Genomic DNA, 26,416 nt, shown 5'->3' with positions numbered 1-26,416 from the left:
TACAGGATCTATAACATATAATAACTGTAATTTCTGGGAGAAACCCTTTGCTGACCTGAATCAATTTTAGGGGTTTATCAAACTGAAATAAGAGTAGATGAGGGGTGCTCAAACCAGTCCCTGGGGCCCCCAGTCAGTTAGATTTTCATGATATCTCTAATGAATATGCATGAGATTTATTTCCATACATTAACTCCTATGTATGCAAATATTTCTCATGCATATTCATTAGGGATGTCCTGAAAACCAGACTTGCTTGGGGGGGGGGGGGGGTGCTAGGACAGGTTTGAGCGCCCCTGGAGTAGATTAGTGTTTCCCAATCCTCTCCTGGAGGTACACCTATCCAGTCTGGTTTTCAGGATTGCTGCAGTGAATATGCATGAGATAAATTTGCATACATTAGGTATCCAATGTATGCAAATCTTTCATACATGTTCATTAGGGATATCCTGAAAACCCTACATGTGCCTCCAGGAGAGCACTGGGAAACACTGGAGTAGATGCAACATGAATGAAATAACAGAAATTCAAACACTGGCCATTTCAGAAAGGCAAACCCTGCTTTTACTTTATTTGCCAGTCCTCATTCCTAAGCAGGTGTGTGGTGGTCAAAAAGCCAACCACAATAGACAAATAAAATATTGGTGACCACATCAATGTTTTATGCACTATAAATCCACAATCCATTTTTCAATGAAAATAACTTCTGAGCGTGAGCATTGTGCTGTTTGCAACAAATTTTATAAGGACATGAATGATGGGTTACAAGTTGTATTTCTGACATTTGTTAGCCTAAGGATGGATTGCGAGTGATCTTAATCTCTCTCTGGTTTTTATTCTCTGCAATTTGCATTTCAGTTCTTGGATAGTGGAAGAAAAGGAGATCAGAAATGCACTATTCAGCTCTTTCAAGCACAATTTAGGATTAATTAAAATTTCTGTACTATAGGATCATTCAGTTGATCCAGCGTGCAGCTGCTTTTAACTTCCTCACTGTGTAGTAGCTGTAAGATCTGGTGCTCCATAACTTGGGTAACATTTTCATTTATAGTTAATCCACTTTGATTTCATGTTGTGGAAGCGCAGAATATAAATGAATAAAAATAAAAACCCTGGGTTTAGTCCTTAGTTGATGAATACCGGGTCAGCAATTAAAGTCCATGGGTTTAATCTAAAAATAAAATTATATCCAAATTGGGGCCAGAATGCCTGGGTTTATTTCCCAGACCATCCAAAGTGACACTGGGAATTCAGGATCTGGTTAATGTGTGTGAGGGGTGGAGATATGGAGAGAGGGGTCTGTGTGTCGGCAGTGCAAGTGGACGTTGTGGGGAGGAGATTAAAGTTTATGTGAACAATGTTGGATCCTGTACATTTCATTTTGTTTTTTTCTGCAGTTTTCCAGAACAAAGCCCATGGCTCTGTAGTCTCACATGGAGAAGGATGGGACAGATAAACGTACAGAAGAACTCCCCATCCAGCCGCAGGCTCTCTGTTAAATCCAACAATGATGAGGAGCAGGAAAGACTAGAAAACGGCACCAGCAGGTCAGCTTCTTCATGGATACCATTCGCTGGCTCATGCGTTAGAGACCAGGCTAAGAATCTTTGGATTTTGGGACAGCAGAATGGATGAAATGAGAGGTTACTCAATGAGTTGAAACATTTTTCTATGACTTTCCTCGACTTCCATCCAGTCCTACCCGCCCCCCCCCCCCAAAAAAAAAAAAAAAAACTAATTTTAAATCTAGTGTACAGAGAATTACTTAAGAACATAGATTTAGATTGATGTAAGAATGGCACGAGTTCATTGCCTCATAAGTTCTTTCCAAGTGGATACATGTGGAAGAGCATAAATGTGAACCCTGCCGGCTAAGGATTCCCTTCTGAGAAATTAGCTGAGGGTTCTGGGAGTGGGGTTTTGGAGTGTACCGTGGGAGTAGAGCACATTCTTAAATTATTTCATTGGGGGCGCCAAGGGTGCCATGCTTTTCCTCGCCAATGAAAGGGAAGGGGGGAATGGTAGGATGGCTTTTCTCTGACTAGATTATTCTGTTCAGGTACATGAGAACACAGGGCGATTTCTTTCTTAACATTAAACTGATCTGAGAAGCAGGAGAAGGGCCCCGCTCATTTAAGTCATTATTTAGCTGAGGAATTGTGATCGCCTCTTAAGATTTGTTTGAGAGGAAAAGAGAAGAAAGTATTTCTTTCTTTTCTAACGTTTTCAAAGCTATGAAACATGGCAGAACATGGCTTTGTAAAACAACTCAACCTACTGTTGACTGCCTCTGGGATATGTAGTACTATACATGCACAAAACTTTAACGTTTTATTTTTTTATTTTTAAAGAAACTGCAATAAAACTGGGGAGCACAATTTTTGTTGAGTTAGATCTGACACTTATTTTTGACTAACTTTTGACATCTGAATCAAAAAATGACCCCAGTTTTTCTCTATCACGTCAACTTTTTAAGGTACATGATTCCCTCCCTTTGTCCCAAGTATCATACAAAATGTATATGCAAAGGAAATAAAAGAAAATATTACCTGAATATACTGTTTATTTAGTTATTTTATTCATACAAAGGCTATATATTGTTACTGTAAGTCAAATTGTGTACAAGTAGTAAAGTTCTGCTACCAAACATACATATTAAGGTAAAAATTTACGCTTATAGCTTTTCCGGCAGTGTTCAATCTGTGGACAATCTCGCCGGATGCTCCAACAATAGTCATCCATCATATGTACATCCCATCTACCCTGAATACCATGCCTCCATGACCTTCACATCTTGGTGGAATTATTCACCTTGCTCATCACTGACTGCACCAAGATTTTTCCGGAAGTCAGCAAGATGGCTATGCAGAAAATGCACCTTGATGCTCATGTTGCAACAAAGCATTTTGAAACTCTCCAAGAGTTTCTGGACAATTTTGGTGTAATTCTGTGTTCGTGTATTTCCAAGAAAGTCCTTGACAAGGTTTTTGAATGATAACCAAGCATACAACAATTCTGGCACTTACCGCAAAGTGCGAAAAAGTTATCGCAGTTTGCAGTAATACCTATGCGAAGCGCTAAGATAGCGCACTTTGTGATAAATTGCCTATTACCATAAAACTCGCCCCTTTTCCTATCATGCGATATTTAGTGCATTTTGATAAATCCAGGCCTAAGATAGGCTGTAGAGAAAAAACTTGATGTGATAGAAGAAAACTAACTGCAGTTTTGAAATCAGCATGCTTATTTAAGTCTGAAACAGCTGAAAAATCGAACTCAACAGGAATTATGTTAAAAATTGTTCCCCAGTGTAATTTGTGTATGAGCATGGAAACACTTCATCCTTTTTCTACAGGGTTCCTCTTTTCTTATGTGAAAATCTCATTCAGTCAGTTAGCAATTAGAAACAGGCCAACCTCCTCTGACCCTGTATAAATCCACATTCGGATCTAGGAACATTTGACTTAATGTTCTTGGAATGTCAGTCAGTTTAAATGATTCAGTTGTGATTGTTGTTTTAAAAATCCAGATTTAATTGGATTGATTTGGATTTTCACAAATATTTCTCATGAAGACAGCATGGAACTTCAGACTTTGAGTATGACTTGGAATCTATGAATATCCACATTTGAACCAGATGGATATGGATTCTGAGTTGAATGGCAAACAACCAAGATTTAGCTGTGTTGTGCTGCAAAGAGCTCAGATTTATCCATACCTTTTTGTAATATTGTCTAGCTCAATTGTTTATAATAAGAACCTGTTGTATAATAAGTTTGCCCATCCATAGTAACAATGGGATCCATTTTCATATCCGGCTAACTAGAAGGATATGTTCAGTGATGCAGTCACGCTGCTGATTATACTTGGTTATCTTAAAGTTAGCTAGTTATGTCTAACCGGCTAACTTTAGGGTGGCCTGACCAGAGTTAGCCGCATAAGTTAAATGTCTAACTCCGAATATTGGAGTTATTCGGAATTGCTTCTTGCCAACTCACAGAATGCCCCCTTCTTATCCGGCTAATTCTAGTCAGATAAGGACTAAATTTAGCTGGGTAAGCTTTTTAGACAAATAACTATTTCGTTATGGTCTAAATGGCTTTTGAATACGGAGCTCACAATTGAGACTGATTTTTCTTCGCAGAGCACCATCAGCATGTGATGATACTTCTTCGGAGCTGCAGAGGGTTGCAGCTCTGGACAATGGGGAAGTTGCATCGCACGCTTCCGTCCGAGGGAGAAGGGCGTTGTCCAGGTACAGTGAATGTTAAGTTTCTAGATCCACTGACTGAATCTGCTTCATAGCACATAATATATTTCCATTGTGAAAGAGGTATGATAAACTCTCTTGAAAACCAAGAAGGAAAGGGCTATTGAAAATACTATCCATATACAACACTTATTTTTGTCTCTTTACCTATGAGTAGATTAGAAATATATAAGTCCCATTTAACGTGTAGATAGATTTATGGTTAGGTTGTACAATACAGCACAACTGAATAATCATGATATTTGTGCAAATGGTACGCATGGCTTACTACCGCTATGGGTGTTTAAAGTGGGTTTTTTTGATCAGTCAAGTCCCACTCACCCTGAAAAGCCGCAACTTCTGATTGAAAATGAATGAAGTCTCATTTACAGTGACACCCACCAACCTGCTACCTAAGCTGAATTTAAAAAATGGGCAAAAGTGATAAAATGCAGAGGTACGCCTTCCTGTCCAACCCTCCAAGTTGTGTCTGCCCCTTCTTCCTGCCTTCTTAGCAATGCCTCAGATTTGGAAAGATGAGCATTTAAATCCACCCCCCTGCAAAAAAATCCAAAGCCTCCCCATCTCCTTCTTTTCCCTTCCGTCTCCCTTCTGATCCCACCTTCCTCTCAGTCCCATACCTGCCATTTTTCCCCCAGTTCCCCCCTCCTTTCTTGCCTTCATCCCCCATCCATCTCCTTTCAGATTTCTCTCCCCCCCCCTCCCAACTTTGTTTCTCTCTGTCTACACTCTCCCTCCTGTCAGGTTACGCTCCCTGCCCCTCTATCTCCTATCCATCCTCACAGATTATGGTCTTACCCCACTTACCTTCTTCTGGGTCCTATCAATCCTCGGCTTCCTCTCTTCCCCCGCCCCAATTTTAATGTTCAGGCTGTGGTGGGGAAAGGCTGGGAGAATGGGAATATGAGGGCCTGCTCCTCCTCCTCCCTCATGTGCTTTCTCTTTAGGGAGATGGCTGGCGGGGGGGGGGGGGGGGGAGAGGCTACCTAGGCTGGAATCATTGTTGGGGTGAGCAGAGGAAGAGAGAAAGGAGGAAGAGCAGATTCTTTGTAGTTAATGGCTCAGCCAGTTACTCTTCTTCTTCCTGTTCCAAGTAGGACTGAGGCAGGAATGGTGGTGGTATGAATTACCAGCACATACTGCCCCTGTCAAATAGGTTCGCCCTCACTACTCGACTTAACATTTCTGTAGCACTACTAACAAAGTAACATAGACCATTTGGTCTTTCTGCAGTCATTATTACTATCTAGTTTGCCCAGTAATTTTCTTATGGTAGTAACTCCTGCTCTGTGTAGGTCACCTCCAAGCCTTATGTTAAGAGTAGTAATATTTACAATCAAAACCAAGCAACTGTCAAACCCATAACGAAATTGCTGCTAGCTACATTTTTATGGGGAGAGAAGCCTTCCTGATAATTCACATAATGCTGCTTGAATGTGTCTTGTTTTTGCACTGCCGCTCCATGCAGGTTACTTCCATGTACCTTTTTCTTCACTTCCAACCTCTAGCCTTTAGAGATCCATAGTATTTATCCCCTATCCTTTACTGTTTTCATCTTCATCACCTCTTTCGGAAGGGCATTCCAGGCATCCATCATCCTCTCCATGAAGAAATATTTCCTGACGTTGGTTCTGAGTTTGTCCCCTTTGGAATTTCATTTCATGACCCCTAGTTCTATGGTTTCCTTTCCAAAGGAAAAGGTTCAAAGTTCATGCCTCATTAAAACCTTTCAGCTATAGTATCTGAAGGTCTGTCTCATATTGCCCCTACACCTTATCTCCTCCTGGGTATACATATTTAGATCCTTCAGCCTTATAAGTCTTCCAATACTGACCCCAAACCATTTTGGCCACTCTTTTCTGGACTTTCTCTGTCCTGTCTCTATCCTTTTTGAGATACGGTCTCCAGAACTGAACACAGAACTCTAGGTGAGGCCTCACCAAGGAACTATACACCTCCTTTTTCTTACTGATTATTCCTCTTTTTATGCAGCCCAGCATTCTTCTGGCTTTAGCTATCACCTTGTCACATTGATTCGCTGCCTTCAGATCACTAGACACTATCACCCCAAGGTTTCTCTCCCAGTCCATGCACATTAGTCTTTCATTCCCCATTACATACAGCTCTTTTGGATTACTGCACCCCAGATGCATCACTTTTCAGTTCTTGGAATTGAATATCAGCTGCCAAATATTTGACTACTGTTATGAATTTGATGCACATGGGTTCCCCCGCAAGCAGACTGCACTCACCTCACACCACGCTTCACTGACGCGGGAGAACGCCACCGTCGGGCCTGCCCACGTGGCCAGAGCCGCGGACTTGTTTGTTTCCTGTGGTCCGGAGGCTGCCCATCGAGCTGCCCTTCACCACGGACTTGTCTATCTTCCTCTTTGCGGCTGGAGCTGCCCCCGATGTCTTCATCACCCCTGGGTTGGAGTAGCGGCTGGAGTGGGACAGGGTGGTCCGCGACTCAGTCCCGCAGGTGGGCTGAGTAGGGCGCCCTGAGAGACAGTGCCAATGTTCTTCCGCCCAGCTTCTCGTCTCGTCTGGACTTCGTCAGTTCCGCGTCTCGTCCTGGATGCCGTTGCATCACTCTTGGTATCATGTCTTGTTCCTGATGTTGTCGCATCGACCCTGGTCCGGGATGCCGTCGCATTGACCATTGATCCGTGATGTCTTCGCATCAGCTTTGGTGTCAAGTCTTCGCGATGCCGTTGCATCGATCCTGGTGTCATGTCTTCGTGTCAAGGCCCGTCTGCCCTCGACCTCAGGCCAGGCCTGCTGCTCCATGCCATTCCAAGCGGCAGGTCCGAAAGGGCTTGGAATGGTCGGAGGACCATTCACATTCCAACATCATCTGTTGTTGGCCATGGGAGCTTGCAGGCCTGGCAGAGGGTAAGACGGTCAGCCATGGTGGAACACACCGACAACCCTCGGTTCGGTCCTGGATCCGTCTGGGGTCGGGCTGAGGCCCATGGGCACACGAAAACAACCAGTCTCAACAGAATTCAAGGCTATGTGCCTGATGGTGGTGCTCCGCCGATGGATCTGCCTTGTTTCAGAGATTTGTCTTTGTTCCTGGACTGGTTATGGGACAGAAATATTTTTTTTTTCAGGACTTTGTGTTCTCGACCCACTGGAGGTGTCAGTTTTGCCACTGTTACGACCTGCTGGAGGCGCCAGCTGTCTGGATTTCTTTTTTAAAACGACCTGCAGGAGACACCTGCTCTCCTACTGGTGCTGCTGGTTTTTGTTTTCCCGCCCTGGGTTCCCTCCCCCAGGTCTTCTTGGTGTTTCGTGGTGCTTCTTGTCTGGGTCTTGTTTGTTGCTTGTTGTGTTTTGTTCTTTGTTGGTTGCTCGTTTGTCCTGTTTTTTGTTCATTGTTTGTTTTGTTTCCGCTTGTTGTTTTCCATTTGTGTGTTCCTCGTCCTCCTCGTTCCCGCATTTCCCATCTCTCGCTCTTCACTCTTTCGCCCTTCGCTCTTTTGCCCTTCGCTCCTTCTCTTTCCGCTCTGTTGCTCTTTGCTCTTTCGCTCTTTCAGCTCCCTTGCTCTCCACTCCCTTGCTCTCCGCTCCCTTGCTCCCTCTCTTGTGTTTTTTGTATTGTTGGTCACGCGGTCACTGCTTGTGCGGTCACTGCTAGCGCGGTCACCGTTCGCTCGGTCACCGTTCGCGCAGTCACTGCTCGCGCGGTCACTGTTCGCTTGGTCATTGCTCGAGCGGTCACCGTTCACTTGGTCTCTGCTCACGCGGTCACCATTCGCCCGGTCACCGCTCGCTTGGTCTCGTGTTCCCTCGGTCTCGTCGTGTCTTCCGTGTTTTTGTGGTTTCCTGTTGCTTTGCTCTGTTTCATGCTGTCCCCGGATTTACCAGCTTCCATTTTTTGGACCCTCGAATACCTCCATCCGGTACGGACTGATACCCTTATCCTCAAACTGTTGATAGGAAGTTTGAGGAGGGGAGCTTTGAGGAGGGGGTACTGTTATGAATTTGCTGCCCGCGGGTTCCCCCGCGAGCAGACTACACTCACCTCACCCCACACTTCACTGACGCAGCAGGACGCCACCGTCGGGCCTGCCCATGGGGCCAGAGCCGCGGACTTGTTTGTTTCCTGTGGCCCGGAGGCCGCCCATCGAGCTGCCCTTCACCGCGGTCGGAGCCGCAGACTTGTCTATCTTCCTCTTCGCGGCTGGAGCCGCCCCCGACGTCTTCGTTACCTTCGCGGCCTGGAGGCCGCACCCCCCGAGTTGGAGTAGTGGCTGGAGCCATCCCTGGGGTCTCCTGCAGTAGCTGGAGCCGCTGCCGTCTTCGGGCCTGCTCCTTAGGCCCAGCTCTGCGTCTGTACGCGATGACGCTGTGCATGCTGCTGTCCACGGTCCTGTACAGCCCTGCTTCCTGCTCCTTAGGCGCCGGTGCATGCCTCTCTGCAAGATTTAAAGGGCCAGGCACAGGAAGTGTGCTGGCCCCACCTAGGGAGTGGACTTCCTGCCCAGCCCTATAAAAGGGCTGCTCCATCAGTCAGTCTTTGCCTTGCATCGGAGTTGCTTCACTCTGGAGGCTCCAGCCTGCCAGAGCTCTGTCAGGTCTTCATCGTCTTCACCATGGAGTTCTTGTTGTCACGCCATGTCAAGTTATGTCTTCGTTGCCTGAGGTCCCTGTCCAGGTTTCCTGGTGTTTCGCTTTGATCCTCCGTTTCCTGATGTTCCAGGTTCTTTGGTGTCCTGCTCCTGTGTCTTCGTCTTCAGCGCTCTTGAGCCTTCTGGTTCTGTAGGCCGGGGTCCCTCGGATGATGTTGTGCCCGAGTATGGACTAGCCTGCAGGTGGACGGATGTCCCGTGCTCCTGAGCTGTCATGTCCTGCCAGCCGTTGGAGTTCTGCTTCGACTGGATCCTTCCCCGCACTTGTCCTGCTCCCAGCGTGGTCCGTGATCAGCCTCTTTGGGCTGTGTAGGGCCTGGATTGGCCACTGTTGGAAACAGGATGCTGGGCTTGATGGACCCTTGGTCTGACCCAGTATGGCATTTTCTTATGTTCTTATGTTCTTAAGATATAGGAAAAGGACTGGAGAGCCGAGGATCAGGCAGAGGTTAGGAAGGGAGAGCACTAGGGATCCATGAGTCATGGACATACCTGGGAACTCTCCGGATTTGGCCCGGAGACTCCGGAATTCTAAAAGAATTACCAGGTCTCCGGGCCAATACCGGAAATCTTCTGGTGCTGCAGCAAAACCAATGTGCTTGGACCCGGAAAGAAGAAAGGAACATCATTGGTCTTGTGTGGCTGAAAAAGGAGGAACTCAACAGTGATTTCTACCATCTCTGGACCTTTTCAACATTGCAATTTCCTGCCCGTGCATCAAACGAGAAGTAAGAAACAGGCAGCGTCCACTTCCGCAGCACTGGAAGAGAAGGAAGAGGCTGCTGCTGCTCCAGGAGCCCAAGTTAGAGTCTGCTGTTGCTAGTGTGTTTTGAAAGGGGTGGGGGGGGGGGGGGGAGAGAGAATGAATGAGCATGTCTGTGAGAGTGAGTTAGTGTGTATTTGTGTAGGAAGAAGAGATCTGAGAGTGTATATAGGTGAGTAGGAGAGAGCTGAGTGCAAGTGAGCATGGGTGTGAAAGTGAGTGGGCATGTGTGTATGGAAGAGGGAGAGATGTGTGTGAATGAGTGTGTGTGTGTTGGTGGGAGAATGGCAGAAGTAAAGGTGTAAACGGACATGTGAGAATGAGCAGTGAAAGTAAGTGGAAACATGTAAAAGTGTTTATGAGAGCAAATTTGTGAGCATCCGGTCCCACTGTGCAGTTGCGCCCCCCCCCCCCCCCCACACACACACACTAATCCATGGTAATCTCAGGGTGACTGGAAGTCAAAAGTTCCCAGGTATGATGACCATATCCTAATCATGAGAATCAGTGAACCATGTCTCTGAAACAGGAACAATGGTGATTCGATTATTAGGAATGTAGATAGCTGGGTGGCTGGTGGGCGTGAGGATCGCCTGGTAACATGCCTACCTGGTGCGAAGGTGGCGGACCTCACGCGTCACCTAGATAGGATTTTAGACAGTGCTGGGGAGGAGCCGGCTGTCGTGGTACACGTGGGCACCAACGACATAGGAAAATGTGGGAGGGAGGTTCTGGAAGCCAAATTTAGGCTCTTAGGTAGAAAGATTAAATCCAGAACCTCCAGGGTAGCATTCTCTGAAATGCTCCCTGTTTCACGCGCAGGTCACCAGAGGCAGGCAGAGCTCCGGAGTCTCAATGCGTGGATGAGACGATGGTGCAAGGAAGAGGGATTCAGTTTTGTTAGGAACTGGAAAACCTTTTGGGGAAGGGGGAGTCTCTTCCGAAGGGATGGGCTCCACCTTAACCAGAGTGGAACCAGACTGCTGGCGCTGACCTTTAAAAAGGAGATAGAGCAGCTTTTAAACTAGAACAAAGGGGAAAGCCGACAGTCGCTCAGCAGCGCATGGTTCGGAGAGATGAATCTTTAAAGGATACTAATGATGCATTAGAATTAGGGCATCCCGACAGTGAGGTTCCAATAATTAGAAAAGTAGTCCAAGTGCCTGTAACTAAAAACTCACCTGAGCTAAAAAAATTCTAACTTATCCCTATCAATTAAAAAGCAGAATAAAAATACAAACAAAAAACAAACTTTGAAATGTTTGTATGCTAATGCCAGAAGTCTAAGAAGTAAGATGGGAGAATTAGAATGTATAGCAGTAAATGATGACATAGACTTAATTGGCATCTCAGAGACATGGTGGAAAGAGGATAACCAATGGGACAGTGCTATACCGGGGTACAAATTATATCGCAATGACAGAGAGGAGCAGTCGGGAGGAGGTGTGGCGCTTTATGTCCGGGATGGCATAGAGTCCAACAGGATAAACATCCTGCATGAGACTAAATACAAAATTGAATCTTTATGGGTAGAAATCCCTTGTGTGTCAGGGAAGACTACAGTGATAGGGGTATACTACCGTCCACCTGGTCAAGATGGTGAGACGGACAGTGAAATGCTAAGAGAAATTAGGGAAGCTAACCAAATTGGTAGCGCTGTAATAATGGGAGACTTCAATTACCCCAATATAGACTGGGTAAATGTATCATCGGGTCACGCTAGAGAGATAACGTTCCTGGATGGAATAAATGATAGCTTTATGGAGCAATTGGTTCAGGAACCGACGAGAGAGGGAGCAATTTTAGATCTAATTCTCAGTGGAGCACAGGACTTGGTGAGAGAGGTAACGGTGGTGGGGCCGCTTGGCAATAGTGATCATAATATGATCAAATTTGATTTAATGACTGGAAAAGGAACAGTGTGCAAATCCAAGGCTCTCATGCTAAACTTTCAAAAGGGAAACTTTGAGAAAATGAGAAAAATTGTTAGAAAAAAACTGAAAGGAGCAGCTACAAAAGTAAAAAATGTCCAAGAGGCATGGTCATTGTTAAAAAATACCATTCTAGAAGCACAGTCCAGATGTATTCCATACATTAAGAAAGGTGGAAAGAAGGCAAAACAATTACCGGCATGGTTAAAAGGGGAGGTGAAAGAAGCTATTTTAGCCAAAAGATCTTCATTCAAAAATTGGAAGAAGGATCCAACAGAAGAAAATAGGATAAAGCATAAACATTGGCATGTTAAATGTAAGACATTGATAAGACAGGCTAAGAGAGAATTTGAAAAGAAATTGACTGTAGAGGCAAAAACTCACAGTAAAAACGTTTTTAAATATATCCGAAGCAGAAAGCCTGTGAGGGAGTCAGTTGGACCGTTAGATGATCGAGGGGTTAAAGGGGCACTTGGAGAAGATAAGGCCATCGCGGAAAGATTAAATGATTTCTTTGCTTCGGTGTTTACTGAAGAGGATGTTGGGGAGGTACCCGTAATGGAGAAGGTTTTCATGGGTAATGATTCAGATGGACTGAATCAAATCACGGTGAACCTAGAAGATGTGGTAGGCCTGATTGACAAACTGAAGAGTAGTAAATCACCTGGACCGGATGGTATACACCCCAGAGTTCTGAAGGAACTAAAATGAAATTTCAGACCTATTAGTAAAAATTTGTAACTTATCATTAAAATCATCCATTGTACCTGAAGACTGGAGGATAGCAAATGTAACCCCAATATTTAAAAAGGGCTCCAGGGGCGATCCGGGAAACTACAGACCGGTTAGCCTGACTTCAGTGCCAGGAAAAATAGTGGAAAGTGTTCTAAACATCAAAATCACAGAACATATAGAAAGACAAGGTTTAATGGAACAAAGTCAGCATGGCTTTACCCAGGGCAAGTCTTGCCTCACAAATCTGCTTCACTTTTTTGAAGGAGTTAATAAACATGTGGATAAAGGTGAACCGGTAGATATAGTATACTTGGATTTTCAGAAGGCGTTTGACAAAGTTCCTCATGAGAGGCTTCTAGGAAAAGTAAAAAGTCATGGGATAGGTGGCGATGTCCTTTCGTGGATTGCAAACTGGCTAAAAGACAGGAAACAGAGAGTAGGATTGAATGGGCAATTTTCTCAATGGAAGGGAGTGGACAGTGGAGTGCCTCAGGGATCTGTATTGGGACCCTTACTGTTCAATATATTTATAAATGATCTGGAAAGAAATACGACGAGTGAAATAATCAAATTTGCAGATGACACAAAATTGTTCAGAGTAGTTAAATCACAAGCAGATTGTGATAAATTGCAGGAAGACCTTGTGAGACTGGAAAATTGGGCATCCAAATGGCAGATGAAATTTAATGTGGATAAGTGCAAGGTGATGCATATAGGGAAAATTAACCCATGCTATAATTACACAATGTTGGGTTCCACATTAGGTGCTACAACCCAAGAAAGAGATCTAGGTGTCATAGTGGATAACACATTGAAATCGTCGGTTCAGTGTGCTGCGGCAGTCAAAAAAGCAAACAGAATGTTGGGAATTATTAGAAAAGGAATGATGAATAAAACGGAAAATGTCATAATGCCTCTGTATCGCTCCATGGTGAGACCGCACCTTGAATACTGTGTACAATTCTGGTCGCCGCATCTCAAAAAAGATATAATTGCAATGGAGAAGGTACAGAGAAGGGCTACCAAAATGATAAGGGGAATGGAACAACTCCCCTATGAGGAAAGACTAAAGAGGTTAGGACTTTTCAGCTTGGAGAAGAGACGACTGAGGGGGGATATGATAGAGGTGTTTAAAATCATGAGAGGTCTAGAAAGGGTAGATGTGAATCAGTTATTTACTCTTTTGGATAGTAGAAAGACTAGGGGACACTCCATGAAGTTAGCATGGGGCACATTTAAAACTAATCGGAGAAAGTTCTTTTTTACTCAATGCACAATTAAACTCTGGAATTTGTTGCCAGAGAATGTGGTTCGTGCAGTTAGTATAGCTGTGTTTAAAAAAGGATTGGATAAGTTCTTGGAGGAGAAGTCCATTACCTGCTATTAAGTTCACTTAGAGAATAGCCACTGCCATTAGCAATGGTTACATGGAATAGACTTAGTTTTTGGGTACTTGCCAGGTTCTTATGACCTGGATTGGCCACTGTTAGAAACAGGATGCTGGGCTTGATGGACCCTTGGTCTGACCCAGTATGGCATTTTCTTATGTTCTTATGTTCTTATCCATATCCATCATTAGTGCCTGCAGGTCTGGGATTTTATTGCCCAGATTCCGAGCATTTGTGGTCATAGAGTTCCAACTTTTCTCCTTTGGTTTGTTGCTCTTCCTAGTCATGTTTTCTGCTCTTTTTAACGGATTGATTTTGCTATTTTCTTCTCCCACTTCCTGTATTTCTTGGGGATGAAATGCCAATTTCATTGCCCACCTCCTGCCACCCCTGCCTTCTAGAGTAAATGTCTGAAAGTATGTTCTGAATTTCTCACTTAGTATTCTCTTTCTTGTGACAGAACTGTGTAGACATATAAAATATAGTTAGCCCCTGCTCCATTGAGCTTACAATCTAATTGAGACACAGTTAAGACAAATAGTTTCTAGTATTCACTCAAATATTACAGTAAAACCCGTTTAACGTGCAACGGTCAAGATTTGAATTCGAGGCTTTTGAATTTAAAAGCAATCTCAAAGAAGTGGGTCTTTATGTGGGCTAGAAACACAGCCAGAGATGGAGCAAGAAGCATCAACTCAGCAAGGCTGTTTCAGGCACATGGTGCTGCAAGACAAAAGTGCAGAGTTTGGAGTTAGCAATGGAGAAGAGCACAAACAGAAGAAGCTTACCCGATGAGGAAGGAGGTGGGCGTGACAAGAGATGAGAGATAGCATGGAGCCGCGGAGTGAATGCATGCTTGCAGGACACTAAATGGCGTATCGTTGTTACAGGAGATAACAGCATATCATGCAGTAAGAAATGAATCTTTATCTGCAAAGCCTCTTATTGAGTCTCCACCTCCTCTCTCTCTCTCTCTCTCTCTCTTTCAGGATAGTCCGACTGGTAGTGGTTCTGAGAGACTGGGCTCACAAAAGCTTACAAGACAACGAGCAAAGACCTGATTCGTTCCTGGATCGGTTCCGTGGGCCAGAACTCCAAACTACAGATAGCCGGGTCAGCAATACACAACCAGACCAGGACGATGGAGATGGCAAGAAAAAGAAAAAAAGGTAGAGTTCCTTTTACTTCATCTGTTTCTTCTTTGGCTTTAATCAGCTGGGCCTTTATTTTTCCTCTTATAGTATTCAGTCCATAGGACCTCTCTATATACCCTGTGTAGAGAGGGCCTTTGTTGTTTTCTGGTTTAATAATTGAGACGAGGATAAATAGACAAACCCTGGGCCTTATTCAGAAAGGACTTTTCCTCACTTTATGCCTACGGACAGTTTCTTTATTGAATCAGGTCCATTATAAGGGCAATTTTTGAAAACCATTTACCGGGGTAAATGAGCTGTCTGAAAATGTCTCACCCTGTACGTGGCGAGATCAACCAGCCACGTCCATTTTACCTGTGGGGGAAAGTAGGCGTGCTCCGAGACAGCAGCAACACACTGTTTGGCATTTTCACAGCTGTGTTATATTTCAGGGGAAGAGTATCCACAGACACAAAAAGAGACTTGTGATTTTGTTTTCTTTTTAGGAAAAAAAGGCGGATATTTGTAGTGAACCCTGCTGGGAAATGGTATTATCGCTGGCTACTGGTCATTGCTCTGCCTGTCCTTTATAACTGGAGCTTACTGGTGGCAAGGTGAGTCTGGCTTTCTTTCAAATGATAACAGTACAATCGGTTTGCAAGCCTTTGTTTTACTCAAACTGAAATGCATGCATTTTGTAAGACAATGTCACTAAAGATTTATATACTGCATTCTAATGCAGGTGAAACATCTTCAGAGCGATAGTCGTGTTAGTCTGGTGTAGCAAAATTGACAGGAATCGAGTGGCACCTTATAGACTAACCAGTTTATTTTAAGCTCATGTTTTACTAAATTGGTTAGTCCTATAAGGTGCCACTTGACTCCTGTCATTTATTCTAATGCAGTCATCAGGATATCCACAATGAATACGCATGAGATGGATTTGCATACAATGGAGGACTGGGTTGAGAACCACTGCAATATTTTACTTAATACTTCTGAGAAGAGTATTATACAGATCAGTAGCAAAGTTAGTGTTACCAAAACAGTAAGATGGGAAGAAGTAAGAGGAATAAAAGAAGGAACATGCAAATGCACACACTAGGCAAGGAGAAACCCAGAAACAGAGGATGAGAACACGGTAACAGAAAGAAAACTGTATTAGGAGCTAGGAAGAAGATGACAACCTGTACGGAGCTGTATCATATTTCTACAACAGCAGTGCTGGCCACTGACGAACCAATGCACTTTAGTTTGAAATGCATTTTCTGAGTTTATATTTATGTGCATACTTTTGGATATTGAAAGTATGTACATAAATACATTCCCCGCCCCAGCTTGGTCTCTCAGAACACCTCAGGCAGGGCTCAACAGTTTATTTGTATAACTCCTCACCTCTCCTTCCAGACTACTTCTTCACTGGGTTGCTTTTTAGATGTCTTATGTCAAAAACCACATGAAGCAGCATAGGCTTCTATACCAGGGGTGGGCAATTCCAGTCCTTGAGGGCCGCAAATCAATCGGCTTTTCGGGATATCCCTATTGAATATACATGAAAGAGATTTGCATGCACTCTGCCTCATTTGTATGCAAATCTGTTTCATGCATATTCATTAGGGATATCATGAAAACCTGACTGGTTTGCGGGCTTTGAGGACCAGAATTGCCCACCCCTGCTCTATACAAGCACCCTCTATACAAGGAGTGGCCAACTCCGGCCCTTGAGAGCCACAAACAGGCCAGATTTTCAAGATATCTACAATAAATATGCATGAGATAGATTTGCATGCACTGCCTTCATTGTATGCAAATCTATCTCATGCATATTCACTGTGGATATCTTGAAAACCTAGTTTGTTTGTGGCTCTCTAGGACCGGAGGTGTTCACCCCTGCTCTATACTGTCCTTTTTCTCATGTGAATTGCACAGCCATCAGCTTGGGAGCCCCCTTGTGTCGCTGATTCATCCTGCTTTTTGACAGAGAAAAGAAAGCTACTTACTTGTAATAAGGGTTCTCTGTAGTCAGCAAAATAAATCATCTATACAACCTCTCCTGTCTCCCCTATAAAATTGAAACTAAGCTTAATTAGCAACTAAGGTACATGCATGGGAATAGGCCGCACTGGAACTCCCATACATGCAAACAGCTACTCTGTCTTGGTGCCATCAGAAGATATCAACCACTTGTGTGACTGATTTATCATGCTGTCTATGGAGAACCCCTGTTACAGGTAAGCAACTTTACTATTAACGCCGAGATCCTTGATTAACTGTCACCCACACGTCCTCTTCTCCCTGTGACTCGTAGCCATAACAAAAATGACGCATGACTTCACATTTTTTAACATCAGTACCATAACTTAACTACAATACTCAGCACGAGCCGCTTGCTGCCTGCTGTCTCCTAGCAGCTCTCTTAACCCGCCCCCCCCCCCCCCCAGCCGTGACTTCCGAGCAAGCCCGGTGGCTCATGCCCCCCGCCACCAGCATGAGGTAGTGATACTTGCCTCATGCCCCCCCAAAGCTGCAGCCTCTTCACTTCAGAAAATCGTCTATAGCTTCCTGTATTGCATTGTTGAAAAGATCATACCCAATATCCGAAAGATGATTTCAGTCTGTACAGTCCTTCGCAGAGATCATCTGCCCAACCATGCAATATGTGGTATCCCCCTAACCTCCAGGCCCATCGCCCCACCTGTCGGTTAACCTTCCTGTGCCCTCTTTCCCATAGCCTGCTGTCTCGCCATTTTAGCCGATGGATGATATCGGACCACGTGTCTTCGGGAGCCATGAAACCAATGCCCTCAAGTCATTCTTCATGCGTTGTATCAGTTGCACACATGATGATTTCCCCAGATCATTGCTGCCTAAGGGCCGGATTTTAAAAGGGTTATGCGCATAAGGTACGCGTGTAACCCTTTTAAATCCCCCCCCCCCCCGCGCGCTGCCCCGGGACTCACGTAAGTCCCGGGGCTTTGCTAGGGGGGCGTGTCGGGTGGGCGGCGCGACGATCGGGGCATTCCCGGGGTCGTTCTGGGGGCGCAGCTGAGGCCTCCGGAACAGCCCCTGGGTCGGGAGATGGCGCGCCAGCAGCTCGCTGGCGCGCGTGAGTTACGCTTTCCAGAGGCAGGCGTAACTTTTAGAATAAAGGTGGGGGGGGGGGGGGGTTTAGATAGGGCCAGGGGGGTGGCTTAGGTAGGGGAAGGGAGGGGAAGGTGCGGGTGGGTGGAAGGAAAGTTCCCTCCAAGGCCGCTTCGATTTTGGAGCGGCCTTGGAGGGAATGCGCCGACCCCGGATTTTATAAGATGCGCGCGTATCTTATAAAATCCAGCGTACTTTTGTTCGCGCCTGGTGTGCGAACAAAAGTACGCGCTCGCGCTGTTTCTTAAAATGTACCCCTAAGTTAATAACAATGACCTCAGGCTCGACCAGGCTATCTTTCTTGAGTTTTAAAAAAAAGGCAGCAACTGATCCCACATCATTCCTTGCTTGCCCATCCAAATTATACAAACATTTTGTGCAGCCAAACCTAAATGAGATCCATACGAATGACTTCCGGCCCTCCTTGCTGCCCAATGAACAAAGGAGTGTCCCACGATCCAGACATTCCTTTGCCATTGCGATAATTCTGCAAAAGAGGCCAAAGAAAGGTTATAGACTCATATTCGATCTGTCTTGATATAAATGTATACCACATCTGACTTCCACCTTCCTATTTTCTGAATGGTTTCTATAGTCAACCCTGCCTGGGCGGTGCTAGTGGCAGCCCCTATTCTGAAGGAATATGTCCCAAAATCCTTAGAATTGCAGCTGATTTCTGATAAGGCTAGGTTCAATACTGCTGTATCTGGTAAGAGGGGAATGGTCCGCGTGTATTAATAAGAATTTTCCCCTTCCGTTCGTACTGCTACGAAATTCAAAACATTCTGCACCGGGCAAGTCATTAGTGACGCCGTCCGGTTAAGACTTAATTTAACTTCCCTCTCTGCCTGGTCTGTCTTTGACCTCTGTATAATTATCTGTACTGACTGATCAGAAACGTTCACGTTCCAAAACAGTATGCCCCTCCTGCCATTGTCTCTTCTGGACGCAGCCACCAGCTCGCTAATGCATAGTGCACCGAAGAAGGCCAGTGAGAATGCGGCCCAAAACAATTTAGTTTCAAAGTCTGAGTGACACACGGCTGGTAACCCCAGCCACAACCGAATGAGCCGATCGTGTATAATAGGTAGTCTAGAGTCAATTGCTGGCCCTGCCTTTCTGGCCCATCCTGTCAGCAACTTTTTACCAAGAAGCTTTTTGTTGGGTCGCCCCACCCCTGCACTTTCATGAAGACAGTGAATCCTGCCAGCTGATTAGTTACATCACCAGACGAAGTCGTTGCTTTACATTGCCGGTCCTCCTCCCCTCCTCCTGGAGCAAGGCTGCTTTTCGCGCCTTGCTCTGGGAGGAGGGGAGAGAGGACGGGCAATCTCGAGCGGCTGCGAAAAAAAAAGTTAGTGGTTGCTTTACACATGGGACTGTGAGGAGGGAGGAGGCCTTAGCTGCTGGGGGGAGCAGGGAATTGAAGTGGTGAAAACGAGAGTCTCCCAAAAGAAAACAGGCAAAGTGCTGGAAGAAAGTGGAGGGAGGGGAAGAAAAAATACGGGAAAGCTTCAAAGCGTGTCAGGTCAGTCCAGTAAAGTAAAGCAGCCTTGCTTCGGGAGGAGGGGAGAGAGGACTGGCAATCCTGACCGTCCACTTCGTTGCAACTTTTTTTTTTTTTTCCGCTTTTCGCTTTTTAGATTTTTTCTGCTTTCGTTGCTTCGGGAGGAGGGGGGAGAGGACTGGGGCTGCCCCGGAGACCAGCACCCATTGACGCGGCCAGGGCAGGTGAGCGTAGGAGAACCGTCCACTTCCTGGTACCTGTCATTTCAAATGACATTTGAAATGACAGATACCAGCGCACCCAGGATACTGTATAGGCGCTGTATAGCGCTCTATACAGTAAAATGGGTTGCACGGGCCTAACGCTTCACGGACGCTTCTTAGACGCAGCTTGCATTTGCAAGCTATTTACATACAGGATCGAGTGGTAGGTGAGCTGGACTGTGCGTGCGGCAACCGCGGGTGTGCCGGGCACTAACGCAGCTCTTCCTACCACTTGTTACTGGATTGACCTGATAGTATATTACACATAATGTGCAAGCTATAAATAGTCAAAAGCAGCCACTTTAATCTTATATACATGTCTCGAAAATACAATAAAATACTTGAAACCGGTCTCTCAAAATGGAAAAAATCTTCAGATTCAGGTAATGAAACAAAGTTATAAATCCTAACAAAAAGCTCAAACTTTGAAATCAGTCCTTCAAGATGAAGAAAATGCTCAAATTCATGTACCGAAATGAAATTGTGAATTCAAACGCCAAGAACTGTAAGCACAAGCTTTTCATATAAAATTGACATCATGTCATTTTGTAGGCTTTGTTATGGTTAGAGGTGTTTGAGTGGATTCTTGGGGTACTGTGGAGATGACCACGCCCACGGGGAGGAGCCCCGTGGGGAGCCACAGCACCAGGCTAGACTCAGGGCGCACGAGCACACAGATAGTCTTTTATTAAACAGCTGATGGGTTCCACCAGAGGTGGCAGTAGTGAGGTAATCCAGATATCCTCGGCAGAGAAGGCCCGTCTCACTAAGATGGAATGGGGTTGTCCGGTTCCAGGTTCCCAGTGCAGCAGAGCTGTGGAGGAGACAGACTGACAGAGTTAGAATACTCACAAGATGGTAGCTGTGTGGTGGCGATTCCAGTAGCTACAGGCACTGGGGCAGGGAGAGCAAGCCCTCGAGGAGCGAGTACTTGATTCCTGATAGGTACCTGAGAGAAAGAAAAGGGCCCCCGAGGAGCGGGTACCCAGGTTAGAAAAGTACCCGAAGGGCAGAGGGATAATCAGCAGGAAAAGTCCAGGGGTCCTCAGTGGAGGAAACCAGTCCACTATCAGGTAGAAGATAAGCCGTGCAAGGTAACGAAGCAGTTTCCGGATGCATACTCAGCACAGGGTTATAGTTGACAGGAAGACCAGGTAATTACTCACAAGGGTAGATAGCGGTAAGGATGAAAATCCTGGCAGGCAGGAGCGAACCGGTGCAGGTACTAGGGAAGAGAGCGCAGGCCCTCGAGGAGCGAGTACCCAGACTCCCTGGGGTACCTGAAGAGAGAACCAAGGACCCGAGGAGCAGGAACCCAAGATTCCGCAGAAGAGATCCGGAACAGTCCAGTAAGAGAGAGGAAATCTGGGGAGACGAAATTCAAATAGCAAATCCTTGAATGAAGCAAATTTAGTAACGCTCGGAATCAGCAGAGAGGCTCCTTGCTAACTCAAGGAGCAAAGGGTGGAAGGAGGTTTTAAATAGTCTGTCCTAGCTGACGTCATCCACGGGGCGGAGTCCAGTTCTCCCACCCTGGTCTCTTTAAGTATCCTACAATGGAGCGCATGCGCGCATAGGCACAACCTGAGGGGGAGCTCCAGGAAGCGGCAGCGTCTAGACAGGACGCCCAGGCCTCCTGCCCACAGAGCAGGCTGTGGCGCTGCAAAATGCCGGGAGGCACTCCACCCTCCCGCGGCATCGTGAGGAGCGCAGCTAGCTGGAAGGTAAGCCGGCTCGGCCACATCAGGTGGAGCCGAGCAGCGCAACAGGCTTGGGGCCTGACTTATTCATCAAACTGTGCTGCACTACAATGTCTCTTACAGTTCACACTACAATGTGTGCATCAGTAGCATGGGATCTTCTTGGTGTTTGGGTAATTGCCTCTTGTGGCCTGGTTTGGCCTCTGTTAGAAACAGGATGCTGGGCTTGATGGACCCTTGGTCTGACCCAGCATGGCAATTTCTTATGTTCTTATGCCTGTTACCCGTAGAAGAGAAAATTGAGGATCTACTGTGTCTCCCTCCTGCCAGACCAATCAGTGTAGGGGTTAGAAAGGATCGCTAGGGTAGAGGGGCAACAGAGGAAGGACAAAAAGAAGATCAATTGAAATGAGAGAGGAGAGTTGAATGAAACAGGGGATCAGCTGATAGAGGAGACAGGCTGGAGAGGGGATTGACTAGGGAAGACATGTATGTGTTTTTGTGTGAGAGGTCCAGGTATGGGAGCACACGATGACTGGGGAAGAGAGACAAAAGGGGTGAGGGATGAGAAGGGGAGATGGACCAGAGATGGGGGACATCTCTTTTTCCCCAATCCAGATCCTTCCTCCTCTGACCTAGATCCTCAGTCCTTCCTCCGTCTCCCACATGATGTTTAATGACTTTTTAAAAAATCGTGTTGCATTGATTTTGTAAACTGTTTTGGATTTCATTTTATGGGAAAAGGCAGTATCAAATTACGAAATGTAATATCCCCTCTCCAATCCCAGAATTTCTTCCTCTTTCCTCCATACCCTCTTTCTCTTCCTATCTACTTCCTGTGAATAAAAGATATTTAGGTCAGAATTATACTGCATCTAAAAGGCCGTCTCTCAGATTCTTAAGTTATCTAAATTCTCCTGCAGGGCCTGCTTCAATGATTTGCAGAAAGGCTACACCCTCATCTGGTTGGTCCTGGACTATGTCTCTGACTCTATCTACGTCGCTGATATTGTTATCAGGCTGCGTACAGGTAAGCCTGTGTGACTATACTATTACCATGAGATTGATGCACGAAAAAAGGATGAATATAGAACCACCACTACTACCAGCATTAGTGACTACAATTTGTAAGAATAATCAAGTACTTGAACAAACTACCTACGGAGATGGTGGAATCTGTCATTAGAGGTTTTAAGAGCTCGTTAAGCAAATTTTTTTTTTTTTTGAGAGATATAGTATAGTGAACCCTGCCTGGAGACAGAGGGATGGACTATTTGACCCATCAAGGTCTTTTCCTAGACCTATTTTCCTATGGTACTGAGATATTTCAGCTTTGCTCATTTTTGTGTGTGTTCTATTGAATTTAACAGAATTATACGCCTAGAGATGTTCATAAGATCAGAGGTGATAGCACATTATACAAAAATGTGCTAAGATATGGTTCCAATACAACAAAAAATGTGATCACTAACTTGGTATTGACAAAGAGATACTATGGAATTAAAACTCCACCTCAGAGAAAGTAAACTAGCTAAAATATTCAGGAGATGAGAGTAAAACTTTCATATTTAAAGATGTAAAAGCAAGGGCTATGCTGAATAAGCCATTATAGATTTATCCATTTTAAGTTCTTTCAGTGTACTGTATTTAGGAAAAAGAATATATGGAAGTATTTTAAATTAAGGTAATTTATAGAAGTGGGAATAAAATAGAATTTTGTAATAGATGAAACAAATCTATTGATGAAATATGGAAATACAGATATTTACATATTTCTGTGCTGGACTTTGGATTTTAGATTTAATTACTTGCCTTTTCCAAGTCTGAGCTTAAGGCGATTTACAATTCAGGTACTGTAGTTATTTTGCTGTTCAGGAGGGCTTACAATCATAATCTTGCTGATGTAAAATTTCTATCCTTACTTAAATCTTTTTTCCACTTCTAAAAGCTCTGTTTATATTTGGAATTTGAAACAAAGAGAAATCTCTTTACGTACCATAGAAAAAAATATTAAATTCTAGAAGCTTAATTCAGACACTTATGACTGACACTTTGTGGGTATACAGGGCCTTTGCATGCGAATAGAAGCCCAAGTGGTTAATTTGACTGAGTGTTTGAATGGGTCTCAAAGAAAATATAAGTCATACAACAATGAAAACTTCCCAGATGGCAATGTTTCTCTTCCTTGTCTTAGGTTTCCTGGAACAAGGTCTACTAGTCAAAGATCTGAAAAAGCTGCGAGACAACTATATCAGTACCCTACAGTTTAAATTGGATATTCTCTCAATATTGCCTACTGATCTGGCATATATCGCACTGGGACTGCACTATCCTGAGCTACGCTTTAATAGGTTACTTCACTTTCCTCGCATGTTTGAGTGTTTTGATCGAACCGAGACAAGAACCAGTTACCCTAACATGTTCAGGATCTTCAACCTGGTCCTCTACATTCTGATCATCATCCACTGGAATGCATGCATTTATTATGCTATTTCCAAGTCCATTGGTTTTGGAGAAGACTCTTGGGTTTATCCAAATATCACTGATCCTAACTATGGATATCTCACCAGGGAGTATATCTACTGCCTCTACTGGTCCACCTTGACTCTGACTACAATTGGAGAAACTCCACCTCCTGTGCGAGATGAAGAGTATCTGTTTGTCATCTTTGATTTCTTAGTAGGTGTTCTCATTTTTGCCACCATTGTAGGTAATGTGGGCTCCATGATTTCAAACATGAATGCTACCAGGGCAGAGTTCCAAGCAAAAATTGACGCCATAAAACATTATATGCAATTCCGTAAAGTCAGTAAGGATATGGAGGAGAAGGTCATCAAGTGGTTTGACTATTTGTGGACCAATAAAAAGACAGTAGATGAGCGGGAGGTTCTCAAGAACCTCCCAGACAAACTTAGAGCAGAGATTGCCATTAATGTCCACCTTGAGACACTAAAAAAGGTTAGAATATTCCAGGATTGTGAGGCAGGGCTCCTAGTGGAGTTGGTATTGAAACTTCGTCCTCAGGTCTTCAGCCCTGGAGACTATATTTGCCGGAAGGGAGACATTGGCAAAGAGATGTATATTATTAAAGAAGGAAAACTAGCTGTGGTTGCAGAAGATGGAGTAACTCAATATGCACTACTAACTGCAGGAAGCTGCTTTGGCGAAATCAGCATTCTCAATATTGAAGGAAGCAAAATGGGTAATAGACGTACAGCAAATATTAGAAGCATTGGCTATTCGGATCTCTTCTGCTTGTCTAAAGATGACCTCATGGAAGCTCTAATTGAATACCCAGATGCTAAGAAGGTTCTTGAGGAACGTGGACGAGAGATTCTTATTAAAGAAGGCTTGTTAGATGAGTCTAAAGATAAACAAGGAATTGGGGGAAAAGATGTGGAGGAAAAGATGGAAAGGCTCGAATCCAATCTAGATGCACTACAGACCCGTTTTGCCCGTCTCCTAAATGAGTACAACTCAGCCCAGTTGAAACTCAAACAGCGAATCACCATTGTGGAAAACAGGGTGAAATATCTTAACAGCAGTGATTATTTATCTGATGATCTGGACAGTGCCACTGAGACAGAGGAACACAAAAAACATGACAAACGCTGATGGCAGGAGGTGAAAGTCACTGCTGATTTCCACTGTAATAAACACATACCTGCTAGTGGCTTCCTGGAAGCGAGACTATATTCTTCTTCCTACCTTAAAGCAGTCAACCCTAGTGCAAACAAAAGCTATATGTACCTCTGTGCTTTGTTATATTTAATTATGTTATTATGGGTAGTTTTTACTCAGGTTTATGGAGATTATTGCCTTAATCAAAGACTTCTACTTTTACTGGACAGAGTTTATTAAGGCAGCTGCGCTAGCCCTGAATTTTTCTCCTAATATTCTCTTAGCAGACAACCAAATCAATGCAATGTTTTAAACACACTAATCAGAGCCATGGGGCACATAGGAGCTGATGTCATGACTCGTGTAATAAAGCCCTGGTGGATTGTAAGGTACCTTCACCTGCCTTTCTCCAGTTTTTTAAATTGTAACTGAGGGAGAATAAAGGATCTGGTTTCTTATACAGTTCTGATTCCTGTGGAAAACAGAGGCCCAAAATATGAACTAAATAGTTAAGGCTGGATTCATATGAAAATATTCAGTCATGTCAGGTGCTTTACTGCTGTAGCTAAAGGCCCTGAAATCAGTCAGTCAGAGTTGACATTTTTCTGGTCATGGTTGATACTATGGATGAATACTTTGCTCAGAACTGGGTCCTTATAGTAATCTCTCAATTGCTATTTCTTGTACTTAGTGATGTAAAAAAGTAAATACATTTTTATCCCTAACTAAAGTTGCTGGGAACTTATGGATGATCACAGAAAAATAAGATAAAAATATACTGAAAGATAAATAAATTGTAGAAAACAGCATACAAGATGAGCACGAGTTTTTATTACCTATCCCTGAATTCTTTTTGTGTGTTGTACATAGGCAGTAGATTCTTAAATATGATTATCCCAAACCATGATTTTCTGGAGTTTTGATGAAATCAGACTTTGATAAACACTTGAAGCAACTGTGAACCTGAGTACAGGAAACTTCAATAAGCAGGCAACACGCAGCCTTTTTATTTTTTTAATTGCTAGCAATAAAGCCAGACGGCATATTGAGTATTCATGTAGTCTTTTATCAAAAATCTTTCAATATTCATGTAGCTATCTAATTGTCGAAGAATTTCCTAAAAATCATATTTTTCTCATGTTAGGTAAATAAATGTTGATTATATTAACAGAAAATTGGGAGAGAATTATTTTTTCATCTTATAATTTCCTAGTGAATTTATGGTGTAAATCAGCATATGCTGATTTTTATGTATACATAAATATACTGTTCAATCTGAAACAGAATTAGAAATGCCTATTTTTATTTTAAGAGGATAATTTTC

General features: G+C 44.2%; 1 protein-coding gene across 2 annotated transcripts; it reads left to right on the top strand.

Annotated features, from left to right (window-relative positions):
- Window positions 1-1,437: 1,437 nt before the first annotated feature.
- On the top strand, window positions 1,438-25,844 carry CNGA2 (cyclic nucleotide gated channel subunit alpha 2). Of its 2 annotated transcripts, none has more exons than XM_029604952.1 (6): window positions 1,438-1,547; window positions 4,145-4,255; window positions 14,717-14,896; window positions 15,376-15,474; window positions 22,395-22,501; window positions 23,666-25,844. In XM_029604952.1, the coding sequence occupies exons 1-6, from the start codon at window positions 1,444-1,446 to the stop codon at window positions 25,084-25,086; spliced, it is 2,022 nt and encodes a 673-aa protein (XP_029460812.1). In that variant the 5' UTR covers window positions 1,438-1,443; the 3' UTR covers window positions 25,087-25,844. The 2 variants fall into 2 exon arrangements, with proteins under 2 accessions (XP_029460812.1, XP_029460811.1); XM_029604951.1 differs by having other exon boundaries at window positions 15,367-15,474.
- The last annotated feature ends 572 nt before the right edge of the window (window positions 25,845-26,416 follow it).

Source organism: Rhinatrema bivittatum, chromosome 6 (assembly GCF_901001135.1).
Source record: "Rhinatrema bivittatum chromosome 6, aRhiBiv1.1, whole genome shotgun sequence".
Taxonomy (NCBI): domain Eukaryota; kingdom Metazoa; phylum Chordata; class Amphibia; order Gymnophiona; family Rhinatrematidae; genus Rhinatrema; species Rhinatrema bivittatum.
Note: the sequence above shows the minus strand (reverse complement) of the source record. Positions and strands in the feature narration are given on the sequence as shown.